Below are 18,143 nucleotides of genomic sequence, written 5' to 3' on the forward strand. Positions count from 1 at the left end.
CTGCTTCTTGGTCCATGTACAGATTCTCATGAGCACAATTAAGTGTTCAGGAAGACTCAAACTTTGCAATGTTGTCCATAGCTTGTCATGATTCACACAACTGGAAGCCTCTGCATAGTCAACAAAGCACAGGTAAACATTTTTCTGATATTCTCTGCTTTCAGCTAAGATCCATCGGACATCAGCAATGATATCCCTCGTTCCAAGTCCTCTTCTGAATCTGGCTTGAATCTCTGGAAGTTCTCTGTCAATGTATGCTTACAGCTGTTTCTGTATTACCTTTAGAAAAACTTTACTTACAAGGGGTATCAAAGAAATTGTCCGATGATTTCTGCATTCCATTGGGTCATCTCTCTTTGAAATGGGCACAAATACGGATCTCTTCCCATCAGTTGGCCAGATGGTTGTCTTTAAATTTCTTGGTTATAGATGAGTGAGTGCCAATCTTTATTGCAATGAGATTAATTCCTATTCCCTTCCCCATGGACTTTTTTTTTTTTTTAATCCTTTTATTATTGAGTGAAAGTTTACAGAGCAGATCATCAGTTTTACATTCCTAAATCTTATACTTTGCTTCATTATAATGACTGTAATCCCTTCCATATAGCAACAGTTAACAGAGTTTACCTCTATTCATTAACTACTGCATTCCTCCCTCTGTCTCCCACTGCCTTATCTTTCCTCTGCTAACCTCCCTCTCTAATGCCTGCCCCGTGTCACCATGTTAACATTCGTCTACCCTCTAGCCTGTGAACAATTTTCCCTCCCTCCTTCCCCCATAAACCTATGGAGTTTCTGAAGCTGCTCTCAACTTACATGTCCCCTGAGAATCTTTTTCTTTCTAAATGACAGCTGGGACCTTACTGTCTAAAGTAGAGAGTAATTGAAGAGCAACTCTGACTTCACATAGAACAAGCAGGAATGAAAGGAACAAAGGGAGAAGGAAAAAGTGCTCTGGCAGTACTATCATCACTAATTCTGAGTCCCATAACTCACCTCCAGGATAGGATGGGGCTCCTCCTGCCTGGGGGGCACCGGGATAACCTCCAGGGGCAGGGTAACCTCCAGGGGCAGGGTAACCTCCAGCTCCTGGGTAGCCACCACTTGGTGCTGGTGGGTAAGCACCTCCTCCCATAGGAGGAAAGCCACTAGGATAAGGATACTGACCCGGAGGGGGAAACGATGACTCCTGACCTGCAGGCTGAAAATCGGAAACATTTTCAAATGTATGTGATCGTAGAGAAATATAACCCACCAAAAACAGGAATACAATGGTAACTGTTTATAAATGATCAATCACTAGTTTGTCAGGACACCTGTTTGTCAAAACTTAGTTAAAATTATTTATACTTAGCACAGACAAGAGGCCTCGATGTTTCCATTCTTCCAAACTTAAAGGTTTATAACAATCCTGTTATGAAGGTTTGTAACAAAATTTGTTCTTTTAGTTTCTTGGCATCTGGAAATATGAAAAAGCTATTCCTCTATACCCTAAAGAGAGAAATTCATGGCTCTCCTGTTAACACACCCGAAACTATAGCATGTTGTTGTTATTAAGTGTCACTGTATTGGTGCCCACCCACAGCAACCCTATAGAGAGTTTTCAAGGAGCAGCTGGTGGGTCTGAACTGCTGACCTTCCGGTTAGCAGTCCAGTGCTGATCCTACAGTGCCACACAAGAACTCCATAATAAAGGGAAATTAAAAAAAAGGTAACCTTAATCACATACAGAAAGTGGCTTTTTGGGCATGAAACTGTTTCTAGACCTCAGATCAGACAAGATGAGGTCTACATGTGGCAGACATTGTTTTAGTATTCAACACACACTTCCTTGTCAGGCACAAAGCTCGACTACATTTCCCAGGCCCCCACACAGGTAACACCACATGACTGGGGAATACATGTGGATAGAAGATGCCGCTTCCAGTCTGGCTCATAGGATCTTCTGCCCAAGTCTCCATACTCATTTTTTTCTTTTCTTTCATCTGCCATCAAGGACAGAGGGTCTAATACAAGATTCCAAGGCACTAAAAGTAGGGAATCCTGGTGTGTTGCTGTGGGTTAATGTGATGGACTGCGAAGTCTGAACTGCAGGGTTGGCAGTTCAAGCTGACCAGTCGCTCCTTGGAAACCCTAGACAGGGTTACCATGGGTCAGAACCGACTCAACAGCACTTACAACAACACCAACAACAAAGGATGGTAGAGTCAATACGTGGAAAGAGCCTAGAGCCTTAAAGGTTGCATGGAACAAGCATCCTCCTGCCTTACCCCTACCCTGACCCACCATTAACTTCCAGGATACGGAAGCAAGCAAGAAATAGATTTTTATTAAACCACTGAGACTGTGGGGTTGTCTTCCTTGGTGTGGCACATAAAGTAAACACTGGGCTGCTAACCGTAAGATAGGTGGTTCAAGCCCACCAGCTGCTCCTCAGAAAGCCTATATGGGGTCGATAAACTTTGGAATCAACTCAACAACACCTAACAACCACCCTACCTGAAACGGTTACCTTTGGGGACTCTGGAACATACTCGCAATTCTAATTTTGCCTATGATAAATTCAGGAGAGCTACCTATTCACTTTACATTAAGATACATACATTATCATTAACCTGCACATGGCTCTCTTTCTGTTTCCCCAGAGATAGAAAGCAGCTCTAAAAATCTGTAAGACATAAAACTGAAACGAGTAATTCTGACTAATGTTCTCAGACCTCATAGCAGTACAGTAAATTAAAACTTAATTGTTACCTTTATTAAATGTACTCCAAATACTGAAATTCTCAGAACTACAAATCCAGGGCCTGAGAATCTATTGGAATTTGTGATCTGAATCAAGTCCTATGAAACGGATTTTAAACCTTCCAACACAAAGTTTAACAACAGTGACATGCTGCATGGCCCATACAGCAACGTTTTTCCTAAATTTTCAATTTTAAAAATCTGTGCAATGTCACATAGAATCCAGATTTCTGGCTTGAAGAACTGCAATATTTAGCAACAACACTAGGTCCGCCTCCCTGTGAGGCCATGCCTGCTTACAGCTAAGTCATTCCTGATTCTCCACAGATGAGGGGAGGGCTCTCCGGTTCCTTCCACCTTCACTCATTTATTGTACTCAGTCTCCGGGCAGTTGAGTTTATGAGCTAGTTCTCTACAACAACCATTCCAAGGATAGTTAAGAGTATGATACATGGTGATACTTACAGGATATCCGGGGAACGGTGGGTAGCCTGTTGGGGGATAGCCTGGGTATGACATTCTGTAACAACAAAAATGTCCTCTGTAATTTCTGGTAAGGGTTGAGGCCTTTGAAGACATATATAACATATTATATAAAATAGACCTTCTTTCAAAAGAGTCTAAAGACATTCACATGTAGATATTAGCTTATAAAATGTTTCTTCATGTTACCATTTCACTGTGTGCACCAGTGAGGTCAACATAACATACTAAAAGTTCAACCTTCATTCTCCTCATGCCATACAATTCTTGCCATATCTGAACACGGCCACTGCTATTATTTAAGGAATATTTTAAGTCATTTTTTTTCTAAAATATATTTTTTAATTATGTTTTATATCACTTCCATAAATAGAAGTTTGCAGTTTATTGCCATAAAATAGAAGGTAATTTAAAAATGAATACATGGAGGATCAGAACTCAATTAGAGGAAGATTAAAAAAAATTTTTTGATAAAGAAAACAAGTATAAATCGCTACAATTTGATGAACTTGACCTATACTTAGTAAATACCATGCAAAATGGAAGGAATCGTCACAGTAAGGATCCTCCCCATTCCCTCTGTACACAGGGTTGAGAAACTTAAGACACTGGATACCTAAAATGGGGGGCTATGAAGGCACAAAGTAACTGGCTTACAAATTTTCAAAAGGGAGTTTAGTTTCAGAGTATGCAGGAGACGGTAGAATCCCCACTGAGTGGTTTTCATCCTGTCTAGACGGGTCTGGTGAAAGGAGATGGGGATAAGATTCTTATGATTCAATAATCAGTCACTGTTACCATGACTAATTGCGAATGTCACATCTGTATAGGTAGAAGTTTTGCAGCAAAATTGGGGGAGTGGTTGATCTTACAGCCCAGGAATGGAGGACCCTGGGGCCATCAAGGGAGAAGAGTGGGAGCAGAATGTGGGACCCTATCCAGAGAAGAGGCGATGTTAGAGATGGAGGAAGAGATGATGACATGGAGAGACGGAGCAGGTGAGGATTCTAGACTCAAGGAGGGAGAGGGACTGTGTGCTAGCGGCTGGAGGGCAGGCTTGCAGGGTGTGCCCTTTGGTTGTTTTAATGATGGTATATTCCTGAGTGTTTTGATGTACATCCAAAATGGGAAAAAAAAAGGAGGAAACAGAAGCAAATACTGTTGAATACATGAATGGGATTGTAATATGATCAGATGAGTGTAAAACTGATATTCTTCCATGTAAACTATCTCTATTCACAATAAAAACTTAAAAAAAAAAAAAAAAAGAATACAGGACTATTAAAATGAATGATGCTTTCCAGGTGCCACAAATCCCCTCATACGGTAATAGAAACATATATTGGGAAACAGCGATAGGTATACTGGTTAATCTCTTTTTATCTTACAAGAGACAAAAATAAGAAATGAGAGAGAGGGATTTCAGTACTACCAAGAAAGAAGACAGGAGTAGGGCATGTTCTTTGGATCCAGAATCCCTGCACTGTTAACCTCCTAGACCCAAGGGAAGACTGATGCCAAGAAACATGGAGATCTTCAAGGGATGTCAACCCCACACACATTAAAGAGGACACAAGGATTTTCCCCTAGAGCTGCCACCCTGAATCCGAACTTCTAGCCTCCTAACTGTGAGAGAGAAAATTTCTCGTTGTTAAAGCCATCCATTTATAGTGGTTCTGTTATAGTAGTTCTACATACATACGACAACCAGTTTCAAAATAATGAATTGGTTACCTAGAATACAAAAGGATCAAAGAATTTTGTAAGTATCATTACGACCCTGTATAGGGTTTCTGAGGAGCAGTAGATGGGTCTGAACTGCCAACGATGTGGTTAACAGTCCAGTGCTTATCCTACAATGCCACACCAGGACTCTTGTCTATTAACCATACAGCGGCACATGAAGATTTCTTTGCAGTTTTCTCAGCAGCAGGGTATAGGCTTCTGCTGGTATTTTCTGATACCTCTGGATGAAGTTACACAAACTATCATTCTTACTGATGTTCAATTTATTCCAACTTTGACCAAAGGAAGCATTTTTACATTGGCCGTTGAGTTGTTCTGACACAATCTGCTGTCTGATGGTCCAAGCTCATCTTGTAGATTTTTTTGCCCCAGAGTTGGAACTACTTTCCAAGGAGTCCTGATCACTTTCAGTGGGAAATGATGTTTGGTGACTACAACCTGGGTACTAAAAGTGCTCATTGCTCAGTTGATTATTGTTTGTAGATCTTTTCAGTGGGACAGAAATTACTCCCCGCTGTCCCCAAGTGATACTGACATTTCCAATCAAATTTATGATTACAGGGTTTTTTTATTGACTTGATTCAATTTATCATTATATATTTTTTCCCTTATAAATTACTGTGTTTAAAATACATTTAAAAATAATTCCTGTACATATATGCTAGCGTAGTGGCTACGAATCGGGCTGCGAACCTTAAGGTCAGCGGTTCGAAACTACCAGCCGCTCCGCGGGAGAAAGATGAGGCTTTCTACTCCCGTAAAGATTTACACCCTCGGAAACCCTGTACAGGGTCGCTACGGGTTGGAACCGACTCGACGGCACTTAACAACAACAACATATATGCTACCAAATGATATATATTTGGTATATTTGTTTCATTTTACTTTTGGTTTTTAAGGGTACTTTCAATTTAGTTTTGTTCTGTAGTTATGCAAAACTTTTTTTAGTTCCAAAGTCAAATTGTAAAAAAATTCTATGTTTTCAAAAGTATTGGCTTGTGTCCCTGTCATTTTTTTCATCCTATTATTTTTATGGAAGCCAGTATTTTTATGTCAGATAAAATTTAGTCAACCACACACAAGTATATGTAGACCTTGTTGGGGGTTTTTGTCTTATTTTGACAATTATTTGTACAACTGCATAATATTCACCATGTAAATGTTCCATGATTTATTTTAATAGCTGAAATTTGAGTTGCTTCTATTATGACAATAGTGCTGACAATAAACAGCTTCATGCAGATACTTTTCTGTCGTATTTTTTGTCCTAGCATGAAATCTGCAAGTGCAGAACTTAACAGCACTACCATGCTTTTCCAGAGGGTCCCACAAGTTTTGCACCTTTGCAGGGTTCAGTCTTAACTTTTCTAATGTCCTCTTCAGTATAAAATATTTGAGTTTTCCTTCTCTGACACGTTTCCAGCTTACAAAGATTCCAGCTTTCCCAGGTGTTACTATATTACCTTGGAGATAAATTACTAGAAATAGCATTGATAAGACTAAGGATGAATATATATGCAGTTTATCAATAGACTGCCAAATTCCCCTGCAGGGGCCGTGCCAGTTTGTATATTCACCTGGAATTTCACGCTTAGATCCAGCTGTGTGGATGTAAGACACGTTATGTAAACTCTTTGGACAAGTTACTTAGCCGTAGTTTTTCCATCTATAAAGTGGGAAATGAAAATATTTACTTCATGAGGTTGCTGTAAGGATTAAGATAAAGAATACCTGTAATTTTTTTTTTTTTTTTAAAGAAAACAAGTGTAAATCACTACAATCTGATGAACTTGGCCTATACTTATGGATGTAGTAGCTTAAAATACCAACCAAGAGGAAAAATCTTTAGAGCAAGGATTATTCCCATCCCTCTGATACAGGGTTAATAGGGATGGGCAACTTAAGACACTGGCTACCTAAAATGGGGGTCAGTTAAGGCACAAAGTGACTGGCTTACAAATTTCCAAGAGGGAGTTTAGATTCACAGTGTGCGGGGAAGGCTGAATCCCCACTGAGTGGTTTTCATCCTGTCTAGACAGGTCTGGTGAAAGGAGATGGACACAAGACTCTCATGATTCAATACTAATTGCTATCATGACTAATTGTGATTAGTCACAACTGTAAAGGTAGACGTTTGTAGCCAAAAGAAGTGAGTGGGCAATCTTACAGTCCTGGAGCGGAGGACCCTGAGATCATCAAGGGAGAAGAGCAGGAGCAGAATGTGGGACCCTACCAGAGAAGCAGCAATGCCAGAGATGGAGGCAGAGATGATGACAAGGAGAGACAGAGTAGCTGAGGATTCCAGACTCAGACAAGGAGAGGGGAAGTATGCATAGGCAGTCAGCGGCAGAGTGTGCCCTTTGGCTGTTTGAATGATTTTATATTCCTGAGTGTTTTGATGCACATCCAAAAAAAAAAAAACACAGAGGGAATAGAAGCAATGCTGCTGAATGATGAAGTATGCAGGGGATTGTAACCATTGCAATGAAACTAATTGATGTTCCCCCATGTACACTATCACTCAATTCACAGTAAAAACTTAAAAAAAAAACAAACACATAAAGCATTTAGCACAATACCTACAAATTCAGTTAATGACTATTAACTGCTATAATGAGAAGGGATTGTCACATATCATTTATTTACCATCTACAGAGTAAAAGAATAATCAAAAGTTCAAACTAGGCTTTAACTTTAAAAGGTGCCAGACAGATTGACAGGAAGTGGAACACTGTCATGTACCAGGCGAAAGGTGGTATATAATTATGAGATGAATGATCACTAAAATAGAATGAGAGGGGGGTAAGACAGAAGCCAATTAGGAGGTGTTCAGTATTGGTATGGAATTAAATACTCATCAATCTCTACCAGGCCACTCCTAAGATTTCCCATCTGTCAAGAGCACCACTCCTTGAATTACTCATTACTCCAGTGCAGTAAGTAACCTAATATTTTTCTATTCTTCCTTTGACATGTCTCTCCTATTCTTGTTATTTCCATTCTCATGGCTATAACCTGAGACCCGGTTTGTACCACTTGATGCCTATCTTACTGAAAGTACTTCCCTATGTATGCCCTTGCTTACATTCTCTCACCCTAATATTCCTAAGTACAATCACTAGATGAACTCCCCTAAAATGCTGCTGTTTTATGATAGATACTATTTTCAGTTCAAAAATCTTCAATGACTCCTGCTGGAGTATCAAAAGCAAATTCATCAGCTTGACATTCAGGATTTCTTAGTATTGGTCCCAATTCATCTAGTCAACTTATCTCTTGCCAAGCCCTATCTCTGCCACTTGAACCATTCCCAACATGCCTTTGCTTAAGCCAGTGTTGTCATTAATTTGATTTAGCCCTCAAGTCTGGGTTCACTCATTTTTCCCACTGTTAACTGACTTACCCAGCTCAAAACATCTCTCTTCATACCAGATAAAACAGCTTTTCAAACTTTAACATGTCCATAAATCAACTGGGGATCTTATTAATATTAATATATACGCTCTCATTCAGCAATGGCATGGGACCTCAGATTCTGCATTTCTAACAATGTTTCCAGGTAATGCTTCCGGTCTGTGGGTCACACTATGTTGCTGTTGCTGGGTGCCATAGAGTTGGTTCTGATCCATAGCGACCCTACGCACAACAGAACAAAACACTGCCGGATCCTGCACCATTCTCATCGTTATGCTTGCGCCTATTTTTACTGCCACGGTGTCACTCCATCTCACTGGGGTCTTCCTCTTTTTCACTGATTCTCCCCTTTACCAAACATGATGTCCTTCTCCAGGGATTGGTCCCTCCTGACAACATTTCCAGAATATAAGAAGTAAAATATAGCTGTACTTCATCCAACACAGATGTGTATGCTCTTCTGATAGTTCATGACACTTTAAATATTCTTAGTCAATACCATAATTCAAATACATCGATTCTTTACATCAAGTCAATACCTATGACTTTCACAATACCATGGCTTGGGTCAGACATACATTAGTCCTCAAAGTGATATCTTTGCTCTTTAACACTTTAAAGAGGTCTTTTGTAGCAGGTGTGCCTAACGCAATATGTCATTTGATTTCTCAATTTCAAGGGAATTAACCGTGGATCCAAGCAAAATGACATCTTTCACAATTTCAATCTTTCCTGTTTATCATGATGTTTACTTACTGGTCCCTTTATGATTTTTCATTTTCTTTATACTGAAGTGCAACCCATACTGAAAGCTGTAGTTTTTGCTCTTCACTTCATCAGTAATTATTTTAAGGCCTCTTCGCTTCCAGCAAGCAAGGTTGTGTCATCTGCATATTGCAGGTTAATTAGTATTCCTCCAATCCTGATGCCATGTTTTTCATCATATCATTCAATTTCTTGGATTACTTGGTTCAGCGTACAGATAGAATAAATATGGTAAAAGGATACAACCTTGAAGGACAATTTTCTTGCTTTTTGAACCATTCAGTATCCCCTTGTTCTGTTCAAACAACTGCCTCTTGGTCTATGCACAGGTTCTCATGAGCACAAAGAAGTATTCTAGAAGTTCCTATTCTGCACAATTTGAATGTCTTTGCATAGTCAATAAAGCACAAGTAAATACGTTTCTAGTTTTCTCTGCTTTCAGCCAAGTTCCATATGATGTCAGCAATGATATACTCTTTTACACATATTCTTCTGAATCTGGCTTGAATTTCTGGCAGTTCCTTGTCAACATACTGTTGCAACCATTTTTAAATTACCTTCATCAAAATTTTACTTGCATGTGATATTAATGATATTGTTAGATGATTTCCACATTCAGTTGGTCAATTTTCATCTGAATGGACACTTATGGACCTTTTCCAATCAGTTGGCCAGTTGTTGTTGTTGTTGTTGTTAAGTGCTGTCGAGTTGATTCCGAACCATAGCGACCCTGTATAGGGTTTCCAAGGAGCACCTGGTGAGCTTGAACCACCGACCCTGCAGTTCAAACGACTTTGCAGCCTGATGCATTAGCCCACAGTGCCACACCAGTTGGCCAGATAGTTGTCTTCAAAGTTTCTTGCCACTATGAGTGAACACCTTCAGCACTGCATCAGTTTACAGGGTTGATATGAATTGAAACTAATTTGAAGGCACACAACAACAACCAGGCACTACTGGGGATTCCTGGTGTGGTTCTGTAGAATAAGCACTGAACAGCTAACCACAAGGTTGGAGGTTCAAACCCAAGAGCAGCTCCTTGGAAATCCTACAGAGGGTTGCTATGCGTCAGAGCAGATTCGACGGCACCTAACAACAGGTGCTACTGGAGTCCTGGTATGGTTCTGTAGGATAAGTACTGTACTGTTAGCTACAAAAGCAACAGTTCAGATACACCAGTCACTCCTCAAAACCCTATACTGGATCACTAGGAGTCAGAACCGACTTGATGGAACTTAACCTGGTGTGCCACTGTGGGTTAATGTGCTGAACTGCAAGGTTGGCTTGAACCACAAGTTTGGCAGTTCAAGCTCACCAGTCACTCCTTGGAAACCCTATATAGGGTCACTATGATTCAGAAATGACTTGATGACACTTAACAACAAACAGATACTAGTAGAATACACAGTATAGAAAAATTAGGTAGTAAAGTTATTACAGTATCTTTGTAAGTACAGATAGAAGCTAAAAACTTGGCTAATTGAGAGGATGGGCATATATTCAAGGCAAAATTATTAAGTTATAAGAAACATTATAAATAACAAGTCAATCCAGTCAGTTCTACAATAATCATCTGGAACCCAAAGACCTGTATATAAAATGTTTTCATCTTCCCTTTTCAATATTCAATATTCTAGTGCTTTCTGACACTGTTCCACTGATATTCATAAGGGTTTCAGAGGCTAAACACTGAGAAATCGTTCACCTCTCCTTCTTCCTAGTCCGTCTTAGTCTGGACACTTAGAAGAAACCTGTCCACCATGAGTGTAATCTTCTGCTATTTAAAATACTGCCGACATACCCAGAGAAGCAGTGATGCCTGAGATGGAGTCAGAGATGATGACATGGAGCAATGGAGCAGCTGTGGACTTTAGATCCAGAGAGGGAGAGAGACTGTGGGGGGAAGGATTGCAGGGTATACCCTTTGGTTGGCTGATGATGCATGGAGGGGATTGTAACCATAGCAATGAGATGATATACAGTAAAATGAATGTAAAATTAATGTTCTCCCATGTAGACTATCACATAATTCACAATAAAACATTGAAAAATAAATTAATTAATTAGTTAAATACAGCCGGCATAGCTTCCAGCATCACAGAAACACACAAGCCACCATATACTGAGAGACAAGTGGTATTATAATGAAATGTATAAAGACCTAAGAGTTACAAAATCAGAAGCAAAGAACACACTCAACATTTCTCAAGCTGAAAGAAATGAAGAAAAAATCTAAGCTTAAACATGCAATATTAAAGGATTTTATGGGCAAAATATTGAATGATGCAGAAAGCATCAAAAGAAGATGGACAGAATATAAAGAGTCACTGTACCAAAAAGAAATGGACAACATTAACCATTTCAAGAGGTAGTGTTTGCTCTAGAGCCAATGATACTGAAGGAAGAAGTCCAAGATGCACTGAAGGCAATGGAAAAGGACAAGGGAATTGAAGGAATACAAATTGAAATTTTTCCATAAATTGAGGGAACACTGGAGTCACTCACTCATCTACACCAAGAAATTTTTAATACAGTCAACATCTTAGTATTTGTAACAACAGGGCTCTTTGATACAGGGATCTAGCCATAGTTTGAAGAGGGGAAATAATACTAAGATGTTGACTGCCTTATGAATATTGGTTTCCCTTGTCTACTACTGTAAAATAGACACTTGAGTGGGATAGAAAGGAATGTTGGAAAACACAATTACAGAAACCTAGTAAGCCCGTCTTCAGCTTATAACTGATTGGAATACCAAAAGGGTTTCTAGACCTTGCCCAGTGAAATAGGCCTCTTGTGGAGCCTTTGCAGTATATAAGACCTTAAGAGAAATCCTGAGCCCCAAGCAGAACCTTCTAAGGTGGGTTAGTCCTACTAGAAAGGACAAGCAGACCAGCCTGCAACAGCCAGAGCAACAGAAGATACATCTTCAATGAAAGATCAGCAGGGAAAACCCAAAACAAAAATGGCAGTATGACTGGCTACTACAATAATAAGCAAGTTGTTCGCTGGGAAGCCATAAAGGCAAGCAATCAAGGCCCTTCAGGACAAAACTCCCTCCAGGACTGAAACTCAAACGGAACACATGAGCAGACATGTAAGCTTGCTGGCAACCACACTGGTCTACTGGTGAGCTGAAGAGGGGTAAAAGCAATGGGCTGAGTTCAACCACGTCCCATGGACTCTCAATGACCTGCAGATGAGAGAGAGAAGAGGAAGGGCTGGTTGGTCCAAAGTGTAGGGAGACCTAGGGACTCCTGAGCCCATGGACAGGGACATAGCCACAGAGGGCTAGAGCTGAGATGAAGTGAGGGGAGATGCACAAGAACACCCAAATTTGCAGTTAGTACCCATTTGACCAGTCTCGATGGCTTGATAATCAGAACTCTACTAGAGGAAGAAAAAAAAAAAATTTTTTTTATAAAGGAAATGAGGGTAAATGGCTACAATTTGATGAACTTGACCTATGCTTATGGATATAGTAGCTGAAAACACCAACAGAGAGGGAAGGAGTCTTCACATCAATTGTCAATCCTATTCCCTCTGTATATAGGGTAGTTAGAGTGGACAACTTAGACACTGACTACCCAAAATGAGGGGGCAATAAAGGCACAAAGTGACTAGGTTACAAGTTTTCAAGAGGGAGTTTAGTTTCAGAGTGTGCGAGGTAAGATTAGAGTTCTCACTGAATAGTTTTCATCTTGTCTAGACAAGTCTGGTGAAAAGAGATGGGGATAAGAGTCTTTTTATTCAATAGTGAGTAATTATTATCATGACTAACTGCGACTGTCACAACTGTAAAGGTAGAAGTTTTGTTAACAAAACGGGGTAGTACTGATCTTACAGTTCAGAAACATAGGACCTTAGGACCATCAAGGGAGAAGAGCACAAGCAGAATGCAGAACCCTATCCAGTGAAGCAGCGACGCCAAAGATGGAAGCAGAGAATGGGAGCAACTGTGGAGTTTAGACTCATGGAACGCGAGTGACTGAGTGCTGGTGGCCAGAAGGAAGACTTGCAGAATGTAGACTTCGGTTGTTTAAATTATTTTATACTCCTGAGTGTGTTTGTGTACATCTCCCCACCCCCCTACCCCCCTCAAAAAAACCCAGAGGGAATGGAAGCAAATACTGTTGAATGATGATGCATGGAAGAGACTGTAATCATTGCAATGAAACAAAGGTGTAAAGCCAATGTGCTCCCATATAAACTATCACTCAGTTCACAATACAAAAAATTATTTTCAAAAAACTAAGAACTGCTAGGAGAACAAATATATCTGTGTTGAAAGGACTGTTAGAATGTTCCTTAGAAGCCAGGATGCTGAGACTTGTCTCTCATATTTTAGACACATTATCAGGAGGGACCAGTACCTGGGGAACATCAAGGCTGGTAAAGTGGAAGGTCAGCAAAAAAGAGGACGACCCCCCCCTCCCCCAATGAGATGTGGCAGCATCAATGGGTTCAAGCTTAACAAAGACTGTGAGGATGTTGCAGGACTGTTGTGTATAGGGTTTCTATGAGTCGGAATCGACTCGACGGCTCCTAACACTAATAACAAAAGTCTGCTTGGAATGAGGAGTAAAGAAGGGACGACTACATATAAAGAAAAGTCAGATGGACCAAGGGGTAAGGAGGTCAATGTAAAAAAAAAAATCTGAAAATATTTTATAAGTTAGTAATAATTGCTGTTTTTGTTAAGTAGCATTGACTCACAGCAACTCTATACTGTATAGGGTTTCTGAGCTGTAAATCTTCAGGGGAACAGCAAGCCTAATCTTTCTCACGCAGAGTAGCTGGTGGGCTAGAACCATTGACCTTGTGGTTCACAGTTCAGTTCTTATCATATAGAGCCACCACACTCCCTTGTAATACTTGGTGGTGGTGGTGATATGCCATAGAGTCAGTTCCAACTCACAGCGACCCTGTACAGGGTTTCCGAGGCTGTAATTCTTTACGGGAGCAGAAAGCCTCATCATTTTCCTGCAGAACAGCTGGTAGTTCCAAAATGCTGACCCTGAGGTTAGCAGCCCGATTCATAACAACTGCACTACCAGAGCTCCTTTAGGCAACAGGTAATTTCAGTACTAAAGTACACAAGCAGTTCATATTTCTAAATATTAGAAGAATTATTCCTATTTTTACATCCTGTTATTGTTAAGTGCCATCGAATAGATTCTAACCCAAAGCAACCCTGTATAGGGTTCCCAAGGAGCAGGTGGTAAGCTTGAACTGCCGACCTTGCAGTTCAAATGACTTTGCAGTCTGACGCATTAGCCCACAGCGCCACACCAGGACTCCCTACATCTAGTAGCTAATTAAATCTTACCCTGAAGAGTCTATAAGAATATGTAAACAAATTTCAAAACAGAATGAAAACAAAGCAGTGACTATCTGTATATAAAAAAAAATTAATGCAATTTTTAAAAAGTGAATTTGGATAGATTTTGAAGAATGCACTTCTATAAAGAGCTACAAAGTTAATTAATTTCCACAGAAGCAGCTTAAGCAATACTTGTATAAATGCAAAATTATATACACATAAGACAATTCATTTCAGTACTATTTGTAACAGATAAAGTTTTTAAACAATCTAAAAGTCTATCAACAAAAGGTATGTAAAATTGATCATGGATACCCATACAATGAAGTGCTAATAGCTATTTAAAATGAGACAAACTTGACAGCACTCAACAACACAACTTAGCCTTTTCAGATTGTGTACTTTGTGCATGAATCACCTTTTCAAAAGATAGATTTAAAAAGTGTTATGCAAAAAGTTACACAAAAATCAGGGTGACTCAACAAATTACTCAATTTTGCCCAGTGAAGAGGAAGACTACACTGGTGAACCTAAAGTTTTATTAGCTTCTTACCATTCTGTTATAGTCTATAAAAACACTTTTATTAGGCCTTAAATGGAGTCTTGCTATGGTGTAGTACTTATTGTACACTAGATGCTAACCACAAGGTTGGCCATTCAAACCTACCAAACGATCCTCAAAAACCTATACAGATTCCCTATGATCAGAACTGCTTTTAAAACACTTAACACAACAACAACAAAACAGGCGAAAGACAAACAATCCAGGAAAGAGGGAAACCACCAACAAATACACAGTACAGAAGCCAACGTGAAGTTTTTCAATTCACCGCCAGAGTTCCTTATGATTACGGGACCCCAGATCATGACTGGTGCAGAACAGTGTTTCACTGTTAAAAGCAGGACTCTAGAAGCCGGAAAAGGACCATGATTGGGATGCATACAAAACTTTAGATTTAAAAAGATTACAGGATTGGTTCTGGGCCTTTGATCACCTGTCTACAAGGTGGTCAGGTACCACCTATGACCATGCAGCCCTGAGCCACAGCCACTTAGGACCCCACCTTTTAAATACCATGCAGCTATTTTCAGTAGCTCATTAAGGGCAAGTCCAGGCAAGTTCCGGTTCTCCGTACACACCTGAGGAAAAGGCTACCCTTCCCCAGACTTGGCCCAAGTGAGAATCTACTTTCCAACACTTTCTTCCTGAGGGCAAAACTGTCATCTTGCTGGTTAAAGGTCAGAAAGAACTCAACTGCAGTCTGAATTCATGTCAAGACTCAAAACGGAGTTAGATCCCAGCGTAAACCATAGCCTTAGAACTTAAGCTGTAACATGAAGGGGGGGCAGGGGAGGGGGAACTTATTCACGGAAAAATTCCCTTTTCATTCCATTTTCCCCTCGTAACTTTTGACGTTCCCTCATACAATTCTTCATCATCAACTACTTTTTAAAGGCTAGAAACTCATTTTTAATTCTCCAAACCATCTCCACCCAGTGAGTCAGTTTTACTAAAAGGGGTGGGTCTCAGTATGAGAGTCAGAGATGGCAGGAAGCCCAGGAACACAAGAAAACCCTAACACATTTTTAGTGGAACCAAACAGGAAGGGCAGCTGAAATAAAGCCAAAGGCAGATACTACAGTTTTCCAAAACCAGCCTCTACGTCCAGAAGGGCCATTTAAATCAGTCTCTGAATTAATAAATTGGAAGCATGGCTAGCCCATGCCACGAATGAGTGGCAGCTGAAGTTTGTCGTAGTGAAAAGGGCATTTTCCATGGTCTGTCTGGTGTCTGAAACTCTTTCCTTCCCTGAGAGGTGGCTCATTACACTCTAGGTCTAATCAGGGCTGATTACTTGACCAGATTAGCTCCCTATCAACTGGCAGAAAGCAGGGAGGTTAAGCCCAATCAGAAAATATTGAGTCAGGCTCGTGTGGCGCCTTCGTTTCACTTCTATCACTTTGGGGTGGTCGCAGCCATCTCCTGGTTTCCTTCCCTGAAAAATATTCCCACAGGATGGGCTGATGTGCTGACGTCAGCACACGTGTGCGACAGAAATCCAGAGTACCAATTCCAAGAACAAGCCAAACCCTCATTACTGTTGCGTGAATTCCGACTCATTATAAATCTCATCCGGGGTACAAATTTACGTTTACATATTCTGTCCTCTCGGGTTCGCTATGTGCAGTAAAAATTTCCCAAGTTTCCCTGAATTTGCTGTGTCACCGGAAAGTCTACCCACCCTCCAGACTTCGCTCTCAGCGCTGCTCGCTGGTTTGCCTACTGAGCCCTCCCGGAGGTCGTTTCTGCAAGGCCACTTCCTGGCCTCAGCCACTCCACCTGTGGTCACCAGCCTGAGCGCAGGCGGGCGTCCCTGATCACTCTGATCTCGGGGTGGCGGCACAGAGGGCACAAACAGGGCTTCCCCGAAGTCCTGCACACCCAGCCGGCCTCCTCAACTATTTCAACCCACTACCCCGCCCCAACTCGCTCGCGTCGTGGAGCCCAGGTCCTGGGGCGCGCAAAGCGAGTCGCCCGCCACCCAGGAGGCCCACACGGCCCTCCGCTACGCCCGGGACCTTTATACTCTCATCTCCAGGAGGCGGGGAATCAGAGAGGGCCAGAGCCGAAGTGACAGGGGGACGAAAGGGTGCGGAAGGAAGCGAGCGCCGCTCCTCACCTGACTCCGAAGCAGCCGCGCCACAGCCAAGCCCGATCTCCCTCAAGATGGAGCCGGGGGCGGGCTGGTGGGGGCGGGGCGCACGGGGCAGCCACCACCGCCGGTTAGGAGGCGACCGAAGCGGGAACGCCCCTAAAGCGAGAGTGGGCAGGGCCAGCCTGGGTGGTGGGTGGGGACTTAGCCTTCTGCAGGCCCAGCGGCTCCGCCGGATGGCCCCTTGGAGAAGCCCAGCGGTTTGATCACCTTTCTCCGCCCCTCTACTCTAACCCCATCTGGGTTCTCTCATGATTTTTTGTTGTTGTTAGGTACCATCGAGTCGGTACCGATTCATAGCAACAACAGAACAAAACACTGGGCCAACCTCACAATTGTTGCAACGCTTGAGCCCATTGATGCTGCCAATCTGCCAATGCATCTCGCTGGGGGTCTTCCTCTTTTTCTCTGACCCTCCACCTTACCAAACATATCTTTCTCCAGCGGCTGGTCCCTCCTGACAATATGTCCGAAGTATGAGAGACAAAGTTTGGCCATCCTAGCCTCCAGAGTTGGCTGCACTTCTTCCAACACAGATCTATTCTTCTTTTGGCTACCCATGGCACTTTGAATATTCTCCTCCAACACCATAACTCAAAAGCATCAATTCATTTAGGAGGATATAGCAACTCTGGGGGAATCTCCAAGCGCCTTCCGTGGTAGATTGCAGAGAAGAGCTGAGACTGGGAGGCAGGATGCATCTACCCGCCTCTGAAATGCCACGCCATGCCCATCTGTTGCTATTGCATGCTGTCACTTGGTCTGGATTTGTTGTTGCATGCAATGGAGTCTGTTCTGACTCATACCGACCCTACATAGCATTTCCGAGAAGGGGCAGATGGACTTGAACCACCATGTTGCGGTTCAAATGAACCTGGAGAGCCAGAGCTTATCCTACAGCACCACACCAGGACTACATATAGGGTTTTGTTGTTGTTGTTAAATACTATCAA

At 41.6% G+C, this 18,143-nt stretch overlaps 1 protein-coding gene across 2 annotated transcripts in view; it reads right to left on the reverse strand.

Moving 5' to 3' along the window:
* The window catches only part of ANXA7 (annexin A7), a 49,175-nt gene extending 31,975 nt beyond the window's left edge, over positions 1 to 17,200 (reverse strand). The window contains exons 1-3 of one of the 2 annotated variants that reach the window (XM_006835887.1): positions 17,158 to 17,193; positions 3,211 to 3,265; positions 997 to 1,201 (exon numbers count right to left, since the gene is read on the reverse strand). In XM_006835887.1, the coding sequence (XP_006835950.1) occupies positions 997 to 1,201; positions 3,211 to 3,264 (259 nt within the window). In that variant the 5' untranslated portion in view covers position 3,265; positions 17,158 to 17,193. Of the gene's footprint in view, positions 1 to 996; positions 1,202 to 3,210; positions 3,266 to 17,157 lie in introns of both variants that reach the window. The other variant, XM_006835886.1, reaches the window with a different exon arrangement.
* Positions 17,201 to 18,143: the final 943 nt, after the last annotated feature.

This window comes from Chrysochloris asiatica, unplaced genomic scaffold (genome assembly GCF_000296735.1).
Source record: "Chrysochloris asiatica unplaced genomic scaffold, ChrAsi1.0 scaffold00020, whole genome shotgun sequence".
Classification (NCBI taxonomy): Eukaryota; Metazoa; Chordata; class Mammalia; order Afrosoricida; family Chrysochloridae; genus Chrysochloris; species Chrysochloris asiatica.